Consider the following 17,558-nt stretch of genomic DNA (forward strand, 5'->3'; position numbering starts at 1 on the left):
CACATTGCCAGCGGTAATGTGAGCAAAAAATATTAGGAATCGTAGAGGATAAATAATCTTCGCATTTGAAATACGCTAGCATGTGATGAAAACGTAGACAAAATAAACATAGGCAGACAGAAGTATAAAAAAAGGTCATCCAAAGCAAACATCATCATTGAGGTCATCTATCAAGACATCCAAAGATTTATTCCAAAATCCTACCTCTGCCCCAGAAATCTTCTACCTGAGTACGCAACAATTGCTGCAAATTCATTTCAGACAGTATCAAGGTTCTTCACTCCAATTTCCATTCTTCACTGTAGGTAATAACAACTTTCTATGGAGTTACACACATTGGTGTAAAATTATTTCCACCATGGGTGACACTCGACATAAAAAAATCATTTGGTTTAGCCAGGCCACAAATGTAGATCTCCCAATTGTTGGTCAGATACAGTGGTGCAGCAAGGGGAGGTTTTGGGGGATAAAACCCCCCAGAGCTCGGAGAAATTTTAGAGTTAAATTTATTTTACTTAATTGGATTAATATAACCCACAGAATAGTGTAAGGATTAATAAAATCTCCCTAAGAAAGTCACAAAAACTCACCATTTATCTTTCATTTTTTTGGGGAGGGCCCCCGCACCTCCCACTTCCCCTGATGGGTATTCCATACCCCCCACACCCTCAGTATTAGTTTCACCTAAAACCCCCCCCAAGCCTTAATTCCTAGCTGCGCCGCTGGTCAGATACCAGTAGCGGATACAGGAAAAACTCAAGGGGGGGGGGGGGGGTGCAATAGATACCTAGCATACCTTTACTTTTATCGTAATAAAATATAATCAAGCCAAAAGCAAAGTTTAAGGAGTTTTAAAGTAAAGTGATAATGTAAAAATGAAAGACAATGCCCTCTTATGATATAAAAAAGTTAAAATTGTGGTTCTGCAATGTTTGGCAATACAGGCGGCCCCACAGGGAGGGGGTGTGCCACCATCTGTATCCGTCACTGTCAGATACACAACCAGTTACACCACCAAACCATCTTGCTCCAAGGCAAAACCCTACTCTTCTACACTCTACCCAAACCACTGCATGTAATGAGCAACTTTGTTCACATTCATGCCTTAAGTTATTTACTCCAAGAATTAAATTTGCTATAAAAAAAATCACGCCTGAGTGGAAAGTGGGAGATCTGGTTTTGAATTCTGTCTAAATAACCAATTGATTTTTTCATGAAGGATTTCATCCTCTGTGCAAACTCTTCGTTATAGTGTTGGATAACAATTTTCACAAGGAAAATTTATATTTTGCTGATAAACTGAAAAAATATTCCTTACCTGTGCTTGAGCCCTGGGACTTCTCATATTTTAGTTTTGTGTAATCTAAATCAAAGGAAAGCGTTTCTACTGATTCTCTTGGGGACAGAAAAAATTGGGCCGTGAGTCGTGACATTTGGATGACAACGCTGGCTTCAGACAACCATTCCAAAAATTCACTTCCAATGGTGGAGTTATTATTGCTGTCCTAGAAACAGAGTCAAGCAAAACATTTTCAATGATAGGATTAAACTACATAATATAGAATTCAAAAAGTCCAAAAATTTAAACAGCTGATGAAAATATGGAAGCTTGGTTGTAAGTTCTTAAGGCTGGCTGAGGAACTCGTTTTACATCTGGATTAGTAAAATTTTGCGGAGGGCTTCAGAGACGGTTCAAAATGAAAGTGGTGTTCCCCAAAAAATGAGAATAAGGTAGATATGTGTAATATTTCTATACCTGCCGCGTGAACGGCGGTGAAATATACAACAATTGCCATAAGAAAATTGCCATGGGAAAAAAGAACCTGGATAGCGTAGTGGTCTGCGCAGTGGCCCGGAAAGCCAAAGGTCCGTGGTTCGATTCCCGGTCCAGGGGAATTTTTTCTCATGGCAATTGTTGTATAAGGTAGATATGCTTGGCTTCACCACCAACATTCCTCCTATAAATGCACAACCTTTTCCAGTCAGCACTGTTGTGTGTGCTTCTGAGTCGCAAGCTGACAACCACTCACTTAAAGGGCTTAAGATAAAAGTGCTTGTAGCAAAATGAGTTTATGAGATACCTAGGGGAGATATTTCTATGTAAACATAATCATGAATCCACAATATTTGACATTTTCACAAGATCATTGCAGCTCTAAAATACTTCTAAAACCTCACAGAAAACATATAGCATGGCAAAACTGTGCTCTTTATCATCATAAGAAAATGTGGATACCAGAAATATTTTCTTCCAGAAATAAAATGAATTTCAAAAATTTACATGAAAAGGAACTGGATGCGTACAATCGTAAGTGAAGAGTGATTTGTTGCCATTGTTGAAAGAGCATTGTGGTATTTTATGTGTCCTCCCATTGTTATTTAGTGAGGTGTTTCCCCTCTCTCTACAGTTTAGCCTCTGGACTTCGTTTGGAGTCGCAGCAATTGAGAAATGGTCATGTCGAATATATACACTCCAAAGCGTTCCCACGTCTTTCCATTCCTAATGTGGAGGTACAAGGCTAGATGAGGAGGCATGAAAGCTTATCAGTAAATCCAAGAGTATCATTTCTTTCCACTGACTCGTCCCTTATTCAACAAAAAATAATAAGGATATTTATGATTTGAGCAAATATGTGTTTTTTGTGTTAATAAAAACCAACTTATATCACCAATTTAGAAAGGAATACTGTCAGTAATCCTCCTACAATACCCTTTCCCTGTCCCCTTTGATTCAATATCCTGATAATGCACTAAAAACTTATATTATCACATTTAAATATCAAATACTCATTAAGACTTTATTTTATTCCTAAACCTCCGAATACAGCACTCATAGGCCATTTTAAATCGGGGTATTCAACAAATTCAACTGTGAAACGTACACGAACAACCATGCCCTGGATAAGGGGAACTTACCCAGGCTGGACTTGAACCCGCGACCTCATGTTTGGCAGGCGAGGACTTCACCCCGCTGTCGCCGAGGCCGGCAAACCACTTGCTTGGCACTCATGATTTTTTTCATTAAATATCTTTATTTCCTTACCTGTGAATATGGAGTTATCTCCTTCAGCCTCTCTTTCATTGTAACAGGGTATCTCGCTCCCTTCTTGCGGTAAGTCAATCCATTCACTTTCGAGGAATTATCTCCTCCTGATGGTACAGCTTCTTCATTCAATGATAGCTTTTTGAAATTTATTTTCAGCCAATTCATCAGCTCTTGATGGTGATACACAATATCAAATGACTTAAGCATGACATCGGTATTCAGTACTCTATTTTTGAGCTAGAAAATGAGGTCAAATGAGTAAGCCCATCTACTAATGTGCAGAAACCTGCACTTAAAGATTAATTAAAACAAATTTCCAATTAAACTTACATTGGAGGAAACAGAAATATTGCCAATTTTAACACAGTCCAGTAGATTTATTTCCATTTCCACATCGCTAACGCAAAAAGCAGCCGAGAGTTTAGGGTTCAGAGCAATTTCCTCCTCTCCTGTCATATTAAAAAAAAATAGAAATGAGAAAAAATAAAAGTGACTGAAAAAAAACTAATTACAAATGATTTATAAAAATGATAAATACCAAAATACACTAAATCACAGTTTGACATACTTATATTTAAAAATAAATTTTAAATTGAGATGAATGAAAACTATGGAAGATGGCTTAAGATTATTGCCACAATGAATTGATAAAACAAATGCAATCGAAGAAAAATTCAACAAAGTTATTTCTTCAACAATAAAGCTGACACTAAAATACAGCTCTAAATGAAAACAGAACACATTGTTCAAGATGAGGTGTTAATGTAACTGAAATGATAACTCATTCATGATTGTGTCTTTTAAAGTACTGGCTCAAAGGTACATATTTGCTATCCTTTAATGTAAATTTTGCTCATGATCTCATGGTTTTGTAGAAGTTACCTCTATTAATTATTACTTTCTCAATCTACGGATAATAAGTGCATTCACAGTTTTGGCTGATAGTCTTCTGCTATTTCAAATATGTAAAAATGTGTATTTACAGGTGCGATAGAAGTGATAAATTAAGAAAGATATTTTTCTGAACAGATAGCTATGCGAATTCCTTTTTCCCCTGAACCACAGAGGACTTTAATATATGTCAGTCATAATTTTGTTAGAGTATTTCCTTTTATGTGCAAATGGCTGATGTCCTAACTAGAGATGGGTCGAATAGCAGATTTCTCGAACTTGAATATCGAATTCGAATATTAAATCATTGCTCGAACATTCGAATGCCTCATATACTAGAGTTGCTCAAAGCATATTGAACATACGTTTCTTCTTCTATTTCCCTTGATGAATGTATAAATAAAAAGGTATCCAGTGGAACTCGATCTATCGTTTTTGATCTATCGGGATGGACAAAAAATAGCGGCACGCCCATCTGATACTCGGCATCATCCAACTTCTTGTTTTCAACAGGTAGCTCACTTTACCTCCACTCCTGCTGTCAAGTGCTAGCGGACAATCCGAGGCGTTTTGAAAAAATACACGCGCTTTTCCAACGGATTTTCTTCGATTATTTTCAGTCCATCTTTGGAAGTTCTCACGAGATAAGAAGATGAATTCGAATTGCTAGAGGGGAGAAACCAAATATCCTGAGAAAATATCCCTTCGTCTGTGACTGTAGCAATAGAGATTTATAGCACAACTAATAAATTGTGACTTGATATATGTTTTTGGAAAAAAATATCTCATCAACTTCCGAGAAGCTCAGCTGCGAGTATATTGAGTTTTGCCAGAATGCTAAATCTCCGTCATATTTTGACATTTATTTCCAGCGTAAAATGCTTAAATAAAGTCAGAAATACGTTGTGTTTGGTCTTATTCTTTTTTAAATTACGCGCACATTACTAATATTTCAATCTAATAAAGGTGTAATATCAATTGCTGAAAGTCATTTTTAAACACCTTTTGGGCTAATATATGACTCATGCAGCAGTTGACCTCCAGAAATGGGGAACTTCGAAGCAGGTAGGCAGAAAAAGGTCAGTGGGGGAGAAAGAGGGAAGGGTGAAACATGATTCTATTACTCTCCTGTAACTTGATATTTTCTTTTGAAACTTTTGGTTTATGGTCTTCCTAATACAAAAACTGCGAGAGCTGGGGCCTTTTGTTTGATTTCGGAGAGGAGTAAAGCGTCGGAGGAGGGGCCAAGGGCTGATGGATGGAGGGGGTAGCAGATTTTGGGAATTGTGCTACGTAGTTACTATCCCACAGCACTGAGGTTCTCCTGGTGGGGGAAACCGCGGATTTTCGGATTCATTTTCGGTTCCCCACATCGAACTCTTTTCACCGCTCTAACCCACGCATTTGATGTAGTTCGTCAACTTGCCTAAAACGGTGCTGCATGCACTAAATGACTTGAGTTCTCTACATTTTTCCGAGTCAACTACCAACAACGTGCGTGCGACAGTGTATGACACGAAATCCAAAGTATTCAAGGTATTCGAGATGGTACCTTTAGCATAATTATTCGAGATCTCGATTATCGAATACTTTCTAGTATTCGAGGTATTCGAGTATTCGCGGATACTATTCGCACATCTCTAGTCCTATCATCCCCTGCCACACGCCTTTTAGGTGGCTTGCAGGATAGTATGTACATGTAGACACATATATGTATTTTCATGATACTGCTATTGTCCATTATATGTAATACCAAATCTGAAAATGCAAATTGTAGTAATGAAGGTCTTGCAATAATTATTACATTTAGGGTAAGTGCGGTGCCCAATGATAATAATTTACAGATAAAAAATCATATTATGTGTACCCAAAATTCATTTTTTGAACATTTTTAATTTTCAAGAGAATAGGTATTAAATTTCCTTGGAACTACAATTCGTTACTTATAAAAAATGTAATATATACTTGCAACATGGTTCAAAGTTTAAATGACAACTGTAACTGAATCAAAGTACTTTACATAATTGTAGTACCCTAATCATCGCTAAGTATGATAAAAAATTAGAATAAAATAGAATATTCTATCAAATGAACAGGCACAATGCTTTCACTTTTTCCATAGAAGTAATTCTAAAGCCCGCTATACACGGTGAATGATCATGCTGAATGATCACGCGATCATTCACAGGATCACGCGAGCAAAATAGAACATGTTCCAACTTTCACTGCATGATCATGTGCATGATGGTTCATTCGCAAATTTTTCCATTATAAATGGCAAATGATTTTATTTGCACGATCATTCACTGTGTATAGTGGTCTTAATGAAATACATTCAGATTATATAAAGACAATAAAATATTGAAGACTTAAAGGTGAACTAAGGAGTATTTAAATTATATTTCGATGTAGATGAACCAGAAACACCCAATATTTGATCATGAAGATGAAGACTTATAGCATAATTCAATAAAACATCATTCCTCTCATCAAAGTTATTTAAGTCATATAGCATCACAAATTTCAAGAATATGTATGTATGAACCTTGATATCAAATTTATCAGAGAAAATAACCATGAATTCTCAACATTTTTAATGAAATGCACTACATCTTTTTAGATTGATCATGACATTATTAAATAACCTTAATTTCCTTTACATGAATTCAGATGCAAAACAACACACACACACATTTACTCTGAAAAAAAAATTATGCTTAGCACTTGATATCATTATATGAAAGATCACAGAAGTACCTGAATCAGCCATAATGTCAGTTAGTTCTAATGAACACTTATGGATTGATACTGTGTATGGTGACATTGATCCTTTCATTCCTGACATTTCTATATTTTGGATTCCGAAGTGAAAATCCTGCAACGCCAAGTGATTTAATTAGATTCATCAAATGAAAATTGTACCTGGTTTCCCCTCACAAAATTCTCAGAGAAAAACAAGTTCTCTTTTTATCAAGAAAAAATTTTTCCATTCAGTCATGGCAAAAACCACTGACTCTTGTTTGTTTTGTCAGCATATTTTGACGTGTGCAGCCCTGTGAATGTGTTACATTTTACAATGGCACACAGCCCTGACACACATTCACAGGGCTGCCCACAGACTTCTTGTGGCCCAGGGTACAATTTGGGGGTGAGGCACTCCCTCCCCCAAAGAGAAATAGCTCCTTTAATTCTGTGGCCCGCAGCAGTCTTCCCCCCCTCCCCTCTGGGCGGCCCTGCACATTCATAGCAGGCTAATACTGCTTCAATAACTCTCACTCTAAACCAACATGAACTTTTGTGAAATAAAAATATCTGAGGCAGGCAAGATGAAGTGGAGGGACAGCTTGAGTCAATGCAAAAGAGATGACACTTTTCCACCAGTTTAATGTGTACAATACAATGCATTTTGACCGTTAGGCCATTCTCAAGAGCACTGCGATATTGTCACTTTCTATTGTCAGCAAATAGAATAAACACAGCTCAAGATACTGAATGCTGCACTGCGCTTGAGAATGACCTAATGGTTGAACCTAGGGATAGGTCATCAAAGCTTCCAATTCCCCCCAAATCCAGTGGTGTAGCTGGGGAGGGGGGGTCCAAGGGGCCCACACCCCGTTAACCCCGAAATATAAGAACACAATTACTTTCCTTCATAAAAGAAAACAAAAGAATGAAAAATATTTTTAAAAATAAGTATACAAAAGATTTCTTTGACAAATGAAGTTTTCTCAACAATGAAAAGTGTTAAAATTATTTTCAAACCTTTCACTCCTCACATGGAACTGCTTATTTCAATCCCAGGTTTCAAACATGCCCCTTGGGAGGAAATTAACCCCTCGATTAGGAAGGATTAAAAATGTTTTGAGAACATCTACTTGTGAAAAGGAATTGACGTATCCGATATAAAAACGAATGCAAGTCTTCAGCACTTGAATTCTGTTGTGCTACATCACCAAATTCAGGTATCGTAAGTCATGTAATGAAATGTTTTACAGCAGAAAACTGCAAATTAGTCGACTAGCTCTCGTGGGATTAGCATGAAAACATGCCATGCTCTGTGATGGCAATAAAACCATTTAGACAGCCGTATATAGGTGATGTAGAAAAACTTGGGAAAACCTTCTGTTGTTTAGATTTCTGGACCATCAATCATCTACTGTAAATAGATTACATTTAAAAATGTGGCCTCACACAAATTAAGAAATAAAGAAGAAAATATGAGGGAAAATTTTTTCCTGTTGCTTTCCTTCAATTAATTTATAGGCAAACTTATCCTCTCTGCATAGAGCTGAATATAAGTATGACCCCAACCGAGTTTTGCCATTTATTTACATTCATACAGTCATGTCAACAGTCAGTCCATTTTATCATGTACAATAAATTTAGTGTCCAATTTAGCCAGGAGAACCAAAGGTGCTTAATTCAATGTTTTAATATGCATTTCCTCAGGCATGACTGAAGTGTTCCCTACTTGGAGCTTGGTAATCCTTGCTGCTTTGACCTTAAATATTATCATATATGTCAAGATATGATTACCTATCAAGCAGAATATTTTTAAAAGATATTTAAAATGAACCTCACAGACATTCACAATGTAAGCTTGAAATACATACATCACATTTACTGCTAAGTACAGCTTAAGCATTGGTATGACTTGGTGACTATTGAAGCTTCTTAAAAGTCTATTTTCCATTTTGCTTCAACCTTCAATGGACCCTGAAATTTCCTGGGAGTTAAGGAACATGAATAAAATGTAACCTCTGCAGTGGCATGGAAAGCCAAAACCCAAGGTTTGATTCCTGGTCCAGGGAATATTTTTCCCATTGCATTTAAGGTTGTTAATACAGTAAATAAATGAAAATTTCCCCTGAGGACTGGATCTGAGGTCAGCAGCTCCTAAAAGTACAATAGCATGAAAACTTAGAATGTATTTCTGAATAGTATGTGCCAAGCACATAACTGAGAAATTTTTTCAAATTAGATGGTTTTGCTGGACAAAACCACAATTTCTTATTATCCTACCTCATACTATCAAGATTTTACTGTTCCTATCAAAAAGTCACTGAAAAAAGCAGCAATATATCAGTGGAAGATGGCCAATGTAACCTAACTCCCATGGAAGAGTGCATCTTGAGACAGGAATAATAAAACTTATTCTTCACACTATCTACCACAAAGTCTCAGGCTCAAAGCAGGATACCAAACCTCTGGTACCTAACTGACAGAGATATTGACATGCCAACTATAGCAGTACTCTCAAAGGCCTTAACTTTTTTTCTGCTTTAAAAATCAAAGGGAGTCAAACTGGCTACAATTACAGTAAATTCCGGTTATTACGCGCCTCACTTTACCGCGGTTTCGGATATACCGCGGGTATCACCATGTCCCCCGAGATGATTACATTGACCTTTTTTTCGAGGTAGGTAACTTTGTGGCGAATTTTATCTCGGAATGACTACCGACGCGTCGCAACTTCAAGCGACTGTGTTAACGCGGTTGGCGACGTATTCCATACATTGTTTCGTAGCCATAAAAAAAACTCGGTAATGCCTCATCGGTCATTGTGTCTTGTGAATTCGAGCTGAAAAGTGTGTTGCACGGCTATAATAATTTTCGAGATTCTGGGAGATTGAGATAATTCTCATTCGTACGTTCGCTTCGCGGCGCTCAAACCAAGGTAGGTACTCAATTCCCACAGGCTTCGAGCATTTAATAATGAATAGGCTGTTTTGCCTTTGTCTTAATAAGAATATGAAAATTACTTTTTTACGAAAATTTTCATTGATTTTAGGGTTAAAACGATGTCTGCCAAAAGGAAAACTTACACAATTAAAGAAAAGTTGGGCATAATCGACAAAGTGAAACGCGGCGATTCAAAATCAAGTTTATTCAGGGAGTTTGGTGTTCCTGAAGGAACTATTCATGGTTGGATGGAAGAAGAAGATAAATTACGATCATTTGTTGATCAAGTGGATGACGAAATAGGACTTGATAGAAAAAAGGCTAGATTGAGTGCTGCTGGTGATGTGGATGAATGTTTGTTTACGTGGTTTGTTCAGAAGCGCAGTGAAGGTGTTCCATTATCCGGTCCACTTTTACAAGCACAGGCAATTAAATTAAATAAACAAATTGGTGGTGCTCATGATTTTGTTGCTTCTGCTGGCTGGCTATCGAGGTGGAAAATTCGCCACGGGATAGCGGAAGTTAACATACAAGGAGAATCTCGTTCCAGTGACAGTGAAGCAGCTAGAGAATTCTGTGGGACTTTACGCAAGATGATTGATGAGGGTGAGTACACTGAAGAGCAATTGTGTAACTGCGATGAAACCGCTCTCTACTACAGATTGCTTCCAACAAAATCACTTGATATTAAGAAGTTGGCAAATAAATCCGGAATAAAAATGAGCAAAGAAAGAGTGACTTTATTACTGTGCGCGAACAAATCAGGAAGTCACAAATTAAAACCTCTGTGTATTGGTAAAAATCGAAGTCCTCGGTGCTTCAAGCACGTTAATATGACAGCACTACTCATAAATTACAAAAACAGTCAGAATGCCTGGATGACTTAGAGACATTTTTTTATCTTGGCTCAATGAAGATTTTGTTCCATCGGTTAAGAGCCACTTAAGATCAAAAAAGTTAGAAGAGAAGGCTCTACTTCTGTTAGATAACTGTCCGTCTTCTGAGCTCTTGATATCGAGGGATGGCAAAATAGTGGCTTCGTTTTTACCAAAAATACGACAGCTCTTATTCAGCCCATGGATCAAGGGATAATTAGAGCATTTAAATCCCATTATCGGCGGGAATTGCTCACTAGTGTCATAAATTCAGAGCTGCAGGTACAAGAATATCTGAAAACAGTCACCCTGAAGAATATGGCTTATAATATTGGATTGGCATGGAAGAAAATAACTTCAGCTGCAATTCTAAATTGCTGGTCAAAGTGCGAGTATACAGCGGGCGATAGCATGGAAGACGAAGACGAGTTTTTGGGTTTCACGGAAGAGGACGCACGTGAAGCTTCAGATGTTCTTTCTAATAAACTATTTGTGAGTGATCTCGAGGCCTGGGTTCGCGAAGACGAGGAAACTCCTGTATCTGCTTATAAGAGTGACGAAGAAATTGTGGCTGCAGTCCAGAGCCGCGCAAAAACAGCTGCATCATCGGAAGATGAGAGCGAGAATGAAGAAGACGAATGTGAGGTCGAGATACCAAAAATTGGCCATTTATTACATAATATAAGTGAATTGATGATTTGGTTGGAGGGACAAAGTGATTGCGATAGTATTCATCTGTTGCACTTGCAAAGCATAAAAAATTACGTGACAAAGAAACGCCATCAACTATCGCGGCAAAAGAAAATATCCGAGTATTTTAGTAACTCCCGTTAAAGTAGAGCGTCTAAATCATAAAATAAATATTTTAATAATGTATTACGCAAATAAATTGGCTATAAAAATTACCTTTAATTTACCTTATTGCTTCCCACGTATTTTCCCGTTATAACGTGGTTGTCCGATAACGCGGGTGTAAACTATGTCCCCCTAGACCCGCGTTATAACCGAATTTTACTGTAGTTACCATTCTGTCACCGGGCAATAGTATGGCCACTGTCTCACCATGTTCGCCAATAAACTATAGGAAGAGATTGAGAGGCATTCTAAGAGACCAGTTCCATACTGAACTGAGTTGTAATCCTACACAGGCCATAACAAGGACACCAATCAACCTCTTATGGCATTCAGACCCAGGAGCGCAGCTAGGAATTAAGTCTGGGGGGGTTTAGGTGCAACTGATACCAGGGTTTTTGGGGGTATGGTATACCCACCAGGATAAGCGGTAGGTGCATGATTAACGAATTGCGGAGTTTTAAGATAAATGGTTAAAAATGGAGAGTTTTACAGCGTTCTGAGGGATATTTTTAATAATCCTTACACTACTCTATTAGTTACGTCAATCCACTTAAGTAAAATGGATTAAAATTAAAACTTTCTCTGAGCTTTGGGGGGGGGGGGGGTTTATCCCCCAAAACCCCCCCCTCGCTGCGCCACTGTTCAGACCAACCAGAAGAAAGGCAAAGAAAAATTTGCATGTGCTAAAATAACATGAGCCGTTTCTTTATGAAGCCATAAATTGAAGACAAGCTTATATAATAAGTTGAAGGATATTTTCTTTCAGCAAAATACAGCAATGAATTAATAACATTAGAAAAGTCTGTATTTGTTCTAGCTTGTACTCTTTACCATTTTTGTAGCACTGAAAAACTTAACATGTCTGCGATGTTCAAAACATTCGCTTTCTTGAAAGAAAAATAATAAATGGACAAGACCTTATTCCACCCATGTCATACAGCCATTCAACAAAAATAACTTGATGAAATGACAGTCAAAAATAGGAGACAAATTAATGAAACGTAAAGTACAATAGTCTCCCACAGTGAAGATCATTTCTGGCAGCTTTAGGGAATGAGCCACAACAGTAAAAAGAGAAGTAGTAATACTGAACCTTGGGAATATATGGAGAGAGGCTGCGAACAATACATTCCAGAGATCTTTCTGGCATAGGTTGTGCATTAGCTGTCTTCACATGATGATATTTTCTACTCATCAGATCAGCCAAATTTTCTTTAATGACCACATCAAGGCCACTGATATCGATGGAGAGTTTCTGAAATAAAGATAAAATATTAACTAGAGCTATGTATTTAAAAAATTCAAGGCTTAGCTAGAAACATTTTTCAGGGGGGAGGTTGTCTAGTTGAAGGGGGCATGCTTAAACCGAATCTTGTAATGAAACTCCAGGAACAACATTATCCACAGATATAGAGGTTATGCTGATAACTTTGTAACCCAATGCTACGACATGTTTTTAATTTCAATCAATATCCACTCCATGCTCAAGCATATACTAAATTCTGGTCAGAAAATGAACTATTTCGATTCTACCATATGATAAAAAGAAACAGAGTTGGTACAGGAATTATTAAGTTTAGCTACTAATTGGCTTTAGTGATTACATTAGAGGACTGCTAATCCAAATGATAATTAAAGGTTGAAGGAAAATATCTCCAAAACAGGTTTTTCACTTGTCTTCCGCAATTATTGATGGAGTAAAGAAACGAGAGTTAACCAGCTATGGCCTAGGCTGTTAGCAAGTTTATGCCGAGATGGCAGAAAGAGATATATATTTTCCATCCAATTTTAATTTAATTGGGATTTGGATTACCTGTCTATGGCCATATTCAGAGATGGTATACTTTTGAGCATGGGTGAAAGGTTAATTTTGCCTTTCTTAATTAAGGACACAGCTGAGGTTCATGTTACACAAAATTATTTATTAAGGCAAATAACACTCATAGATGGAACTACATATCAGGCAATACATGAGACATTTGAAAAATAAAAAAAAATCATGAAAAATTATATCAAAATCTTACATTACCTCCATAGAAAAGCTGTCTTCTGTAATAGATGCCTCTGCTTTAATTGAGGTATTCCACTGCAAAATCAACTTATGTGATGAAGTATGACTATCCCCTCTGAATCCTACTGATGATACAGAGGCAACAGGATCTGAGTATATGGCAAATGTGGTGGTGTACAGGTTAGCATCAGCAGCAAATATTTGGCTTCCTTCAGAGTGATGTAACCGAAGGACTACCTTAGAGGTACATGACGTAAGAGAATGCTGCCCAGAAAGTTCTGAACCTATGTTCAAATCTAAAATCTCCAACTCAAACCACTGCAAATAATATGGCAACCAGTGTTAGAGAACCCTTGCCTTCAAAATGCAGATCATTTATAAGAAGTATATACCTTTGAATTATTTTATAAATCTACTCTTGTCAGAACCCAAGGGACATTAATATGTAGCTGGACAAGCAAAGGATAAAAGAAATTGAATCAAAATTAACTTTTTGCCATAAATCCATGGCTCGTAATATAATAAAAATGATTGTCAATATATAATTATTTCAGAGACAAAAATAAATGCAACTTCAAACCTGCTGTTTAAAACCAAATTATTAAACACATTAGAAACAGGCTGATACTCAATTAGAGAATTACAAGGTTAATACAAGATAAATGTTTTTTAATTTCCTAATTTTCTCAAAGCAGCATAAATATTTTCATTGACTTCTGGAAACACAACAAAGAACCAAAACTTATCTTATTAGAATACATGCTGGCACACTTCAGAACAAAGATGAAATTTACTGAATATTTCCTGATTTCACACCATTTTTAAATTTTCAGACTTGTCCCTGACTTAACTAAACTGCAGCTACCCAATAAAAATTATCTTTTTGAAATTATGGCAATAAAATTTTTAGATGGAAATAAAACCGAACTGGCAAATGTCACTTATGAATTTTTATTATCTCGTGATCCAGGTTTTGACATTTGTTAGTTTTGTTTTATTTCCTTCACATAAACATTTTACATAATTATCCCTGTGACAGTTTGATTAGCCAACAAATTTTTAATTCAATGAGGGGGAGAATAAATACAAATTTTTGAATAATTCCTTCATAATTCAATCAAATACATAACCACTTTCATGTCCATGCATTGACTATAGTGACAAAGCATAATTAAACATTAGAAGGAGTAAGTTCATTAGTGAAATACAATATCCGACATTATGCAGCAGTGCATCAGTGTGCGATGCGTGCCAACATCAATTTAGTGCGTGCCATTGCAATCCTTTTTGTGAAGCCTTGCCTCATACACAATGTGAGCTTCAAATACAGTTTCACCATCCTAAATAAGGTCTTGCATAGGGGGTTAACCATTGCATTTGTTGAAAACTGGTTAAATTGTAAGCACAAATTTGTTCTTTCGTTATGGTCTGTGTTTTGACTTCTGGTGTGTAGTCATTAACCATACCAAGCCAGAACAATTGCGTTTCTTTTAGCTGAAATAAATTTCCTGATATCCTCCCTTGCAAGATGATTATGATAATTAATTTCCACAGGTCATGGTTCTAGAACTATTGTTTACGCGTGATTGATTGTATCAGAAGAACCAATTTCAAGTGCTAACCCTTAGCGGCCGCATTTAAATGCCAAATGGCCCCACATCAATGCTGCATTTAATTCCAACCCTAACGTATTCATGTGCCTGTACAGGTATGCCAGACACCAAATGATTTTTTTTCTTGTGCCTGCATAGGGACATTAGGCATTTTAAGGTTGAAAGGGAAAACTGGACACCTGCTGGTATACCTTGTATGCTGTGATACCAGATGGGGGACTATGGAGCCAGTCCCCGTAATTTTCAAATAGCAAAGTGGAAAGGGAGAGAAGATCACGAGAATTGGAGTGTTACAATGACGAATTATCTGCAGGGGTAAGGCCTATGGATTGTTGTGTGTAGGACAGGCCAAATGGATGTGAAGGAGCGATTTGGAGAACATGCTCTAGTAGATCTGCACTTCATGGTTGACCCCCAAAATTATCAGTACGCTAGCAACAGCACGACTTCCAAAGAAGAGTGGGAGAACAAGACAAGAAAACATTTAATACCAAGGAACACTGGTGGTATGACCATCTCGTAAGTTTAATACGTAAAGCTATATTCGAAGATTTCTCCAACATGGAATACTCCATCACCCATATAATCTGTTTGGACCGAGAAATGAAGAGTCTAGGAGATGAGGTTACGGATAAATACCTCATCACAATGATTTTCCTAGGCTTGCCATCTGAGTTTGATCACAACGTCAATACTTTCTATTCTGGAGGAAAGGACATAGTGTAGATACAGTGATCACCAAATTGCTTGATGATAGTCTACATCCACATAATACCCCGCAAGCCACCTAAAAGGCGTGCGGCAGGGGGTGTTAGGACACCAGCCGTTTACAGCTAAAAATAATGAAGTGTTCTAACGAAGTGGGGACTAGCATATATTATTGTCCTTTACGGTTCGGGGGAAAAACGAATTCCCATATCTATCTGTTGCGCAAAACATCTCTCTTAATTTATCGCTTCTATCGGACCTGGAATGGTCTTAATGAAAGTGCTGTTTTGGTAGCAAAGAAGAATGACTACCAAAACAAAGATGTTGGCAGAGACACCTCAACTGTTGGCTGTTGGGGGCAAAATCCAAGGGGTATGGCATCAAGAGCAGTCCCAAGCCCAACGGATATGAGGCCACAGCAGCAGGCAACAAGTAGAAAACTGAGAATCCCAAGAATCAAAAGTCTCCATTAGCAAAGACCACTCTTTTGAGCACTTCGTCTGCTGAACCATATGGATATTCCATAGTGAAAGACTGTTGCTGAAGGTTACATGTGTCCCATTGGTCAATTTATCTGAATGAGACCTTGACCAGGATGTGACCGTTGGTGATGATAAAAAGTTATCTGTGGCAGGAAAAGTTGATATTATTGCTGAATACATATCTTATGCAGTGTGGCATGGATGAATTTAGTATACTGAATTCTACTCCATGTGCGAATACTCATCTGTGATCACGATATTTTTTACGGGTATGGTAGTCAGCTTTTTCATTTCCTAAGTACTTTTGAAAGCTGTGATTTTTACTTAATTACCAATCACTTTGTCTTAAGTTAGATTGATGGTTGTGGCATGCTTTCTTGCTTTTGCATCACCACAGAACACAGTCAGTCAGCCTCGTTGTCTGAAAAGTGTTTCCGATGAAAAAGCATGCAAGGAAGAGTGATAAGTGTATACGAAAAATCACAGCCAGTATCAATGTTTTAGACCTGAAGAGGTTAACTGTAATGCCACCAAAATATGTCTCCACCGCAGATAGAAAAGAATTTGGAAACTCACTTTTTTTATCTAACAAATTTTATTCTCTCTGTCACAAGAAAAAAATTCATATTTCACGTTTTGCAAGCAAGTCGCTTAGCCAAAACAGCCAACGGTCAAAAAATTTTCAATTCACAGGAAAATCTGTTCAGTTGTTCAGCTATTCTTAAGGTTTATTGAATTTTGTCAGCAAGCTTTTAATTCATATCGAGGTGAGTTCTGAGCTGTGTAAGATGTGTAGTATGCTATTCTGCAACCTTTGGCAGACATGCAACCATAGCAGCTTTTGTTAAAATTAGGATATTTGATGGTATTCCCTACCTGTTCTTCCCCAAAATCTTATCCTTACCTTACTTGCTTCTAACTCTTACATTAAAAACAAATAGGTCTCTCACTATATGCTGGCTAGATATTAAACCTTAATTTTTACAAATCCCTAATCCCAGGCATACTCTTACCGCTCCTCTCCATCATTCCATCTCTATAATAGGGAAATGGGAGGAGCAAGGACTGTTGAAGATCGATTTAAGTTCATAATCCACTAAGTACTAGGGTTAACTCAATCATGAAGGCATTGAAGGGAACTGCTCAAGAGGAAGGGGTGATGTCCATTCTTCTTTAACTTCCATTGCTAGATCCTTCAGCCATTTATGAACCAAAAACCCAGCTGTAACAACCCTTTCCCTATTTTGTTCTCTTCTTCCCTTATAAGAAAAGACAAAACATACTCAATATTTCTATCTGACACTAATGACTATTGGATGCAACACATTAGAAACAGGCTGACTAGTGAGTGAGAAAATTGGAAATAGATATAAGACGAGATACAAATATAAAAAC

The 17,558-nt window shown here is 37.3% G+C and overlaps 1 protein-coding gene across 1 annotated transcript in view; it reads right to left on the reverse strand.

Moving 5' to 3' along the window:
* Positions 1 to 17,558, reverse strand: part of LOC124159427 — a 53,821-nt gene that overhangs the window by 33,489 nt on the left and 2,774 nt on the right. Inside the window, exons 4-9 of the mRNA XM_046535233.1 lie at positions 13,379 to 13,678; positions 12,443 to 12,604; positions 6,695 to 6,812; positions 3,377 to 3,495; positions 3,044 to 3,283; positions 1,319 to 1,505 (exon numbers count right to left, since the gene is read on the reverse strand). Of these exons, the coding sequence (XP_046391189.1) occupies positions 1,319 to 1,505; positions 3,044 to 3,283; positions 3,377 to 3,495; positions 6,695 to 6,812; positions 12,443 to 12,604; positions 13,379 to 13,678 (1,126 nt within the window). The remainder of the gene's footprint in view (positions 1 to 1,318; positions 1,506 to 3,043; positions 3,284 to 3,376; positions 3,496 to 6,694; positions 6,813 to 12,442; positions 12,605 to 13,378; positions 13,679 to 17,558) is intronic.

The sequence above is a fragment of the Ischnura elegans genome, chromosome 5, assembly GCF_921293095.1.
Source record: "Ischnura elegans chromosome 5, ioIscEleg1.1, whole genome shotgun sequence".
Classification (NCBI taxonomy): Eukaryota; Metazoa; Arthropoda; class Insecta; order Odonata; family Coenagrionidae; genus Ischnura; species Ischnura elegans.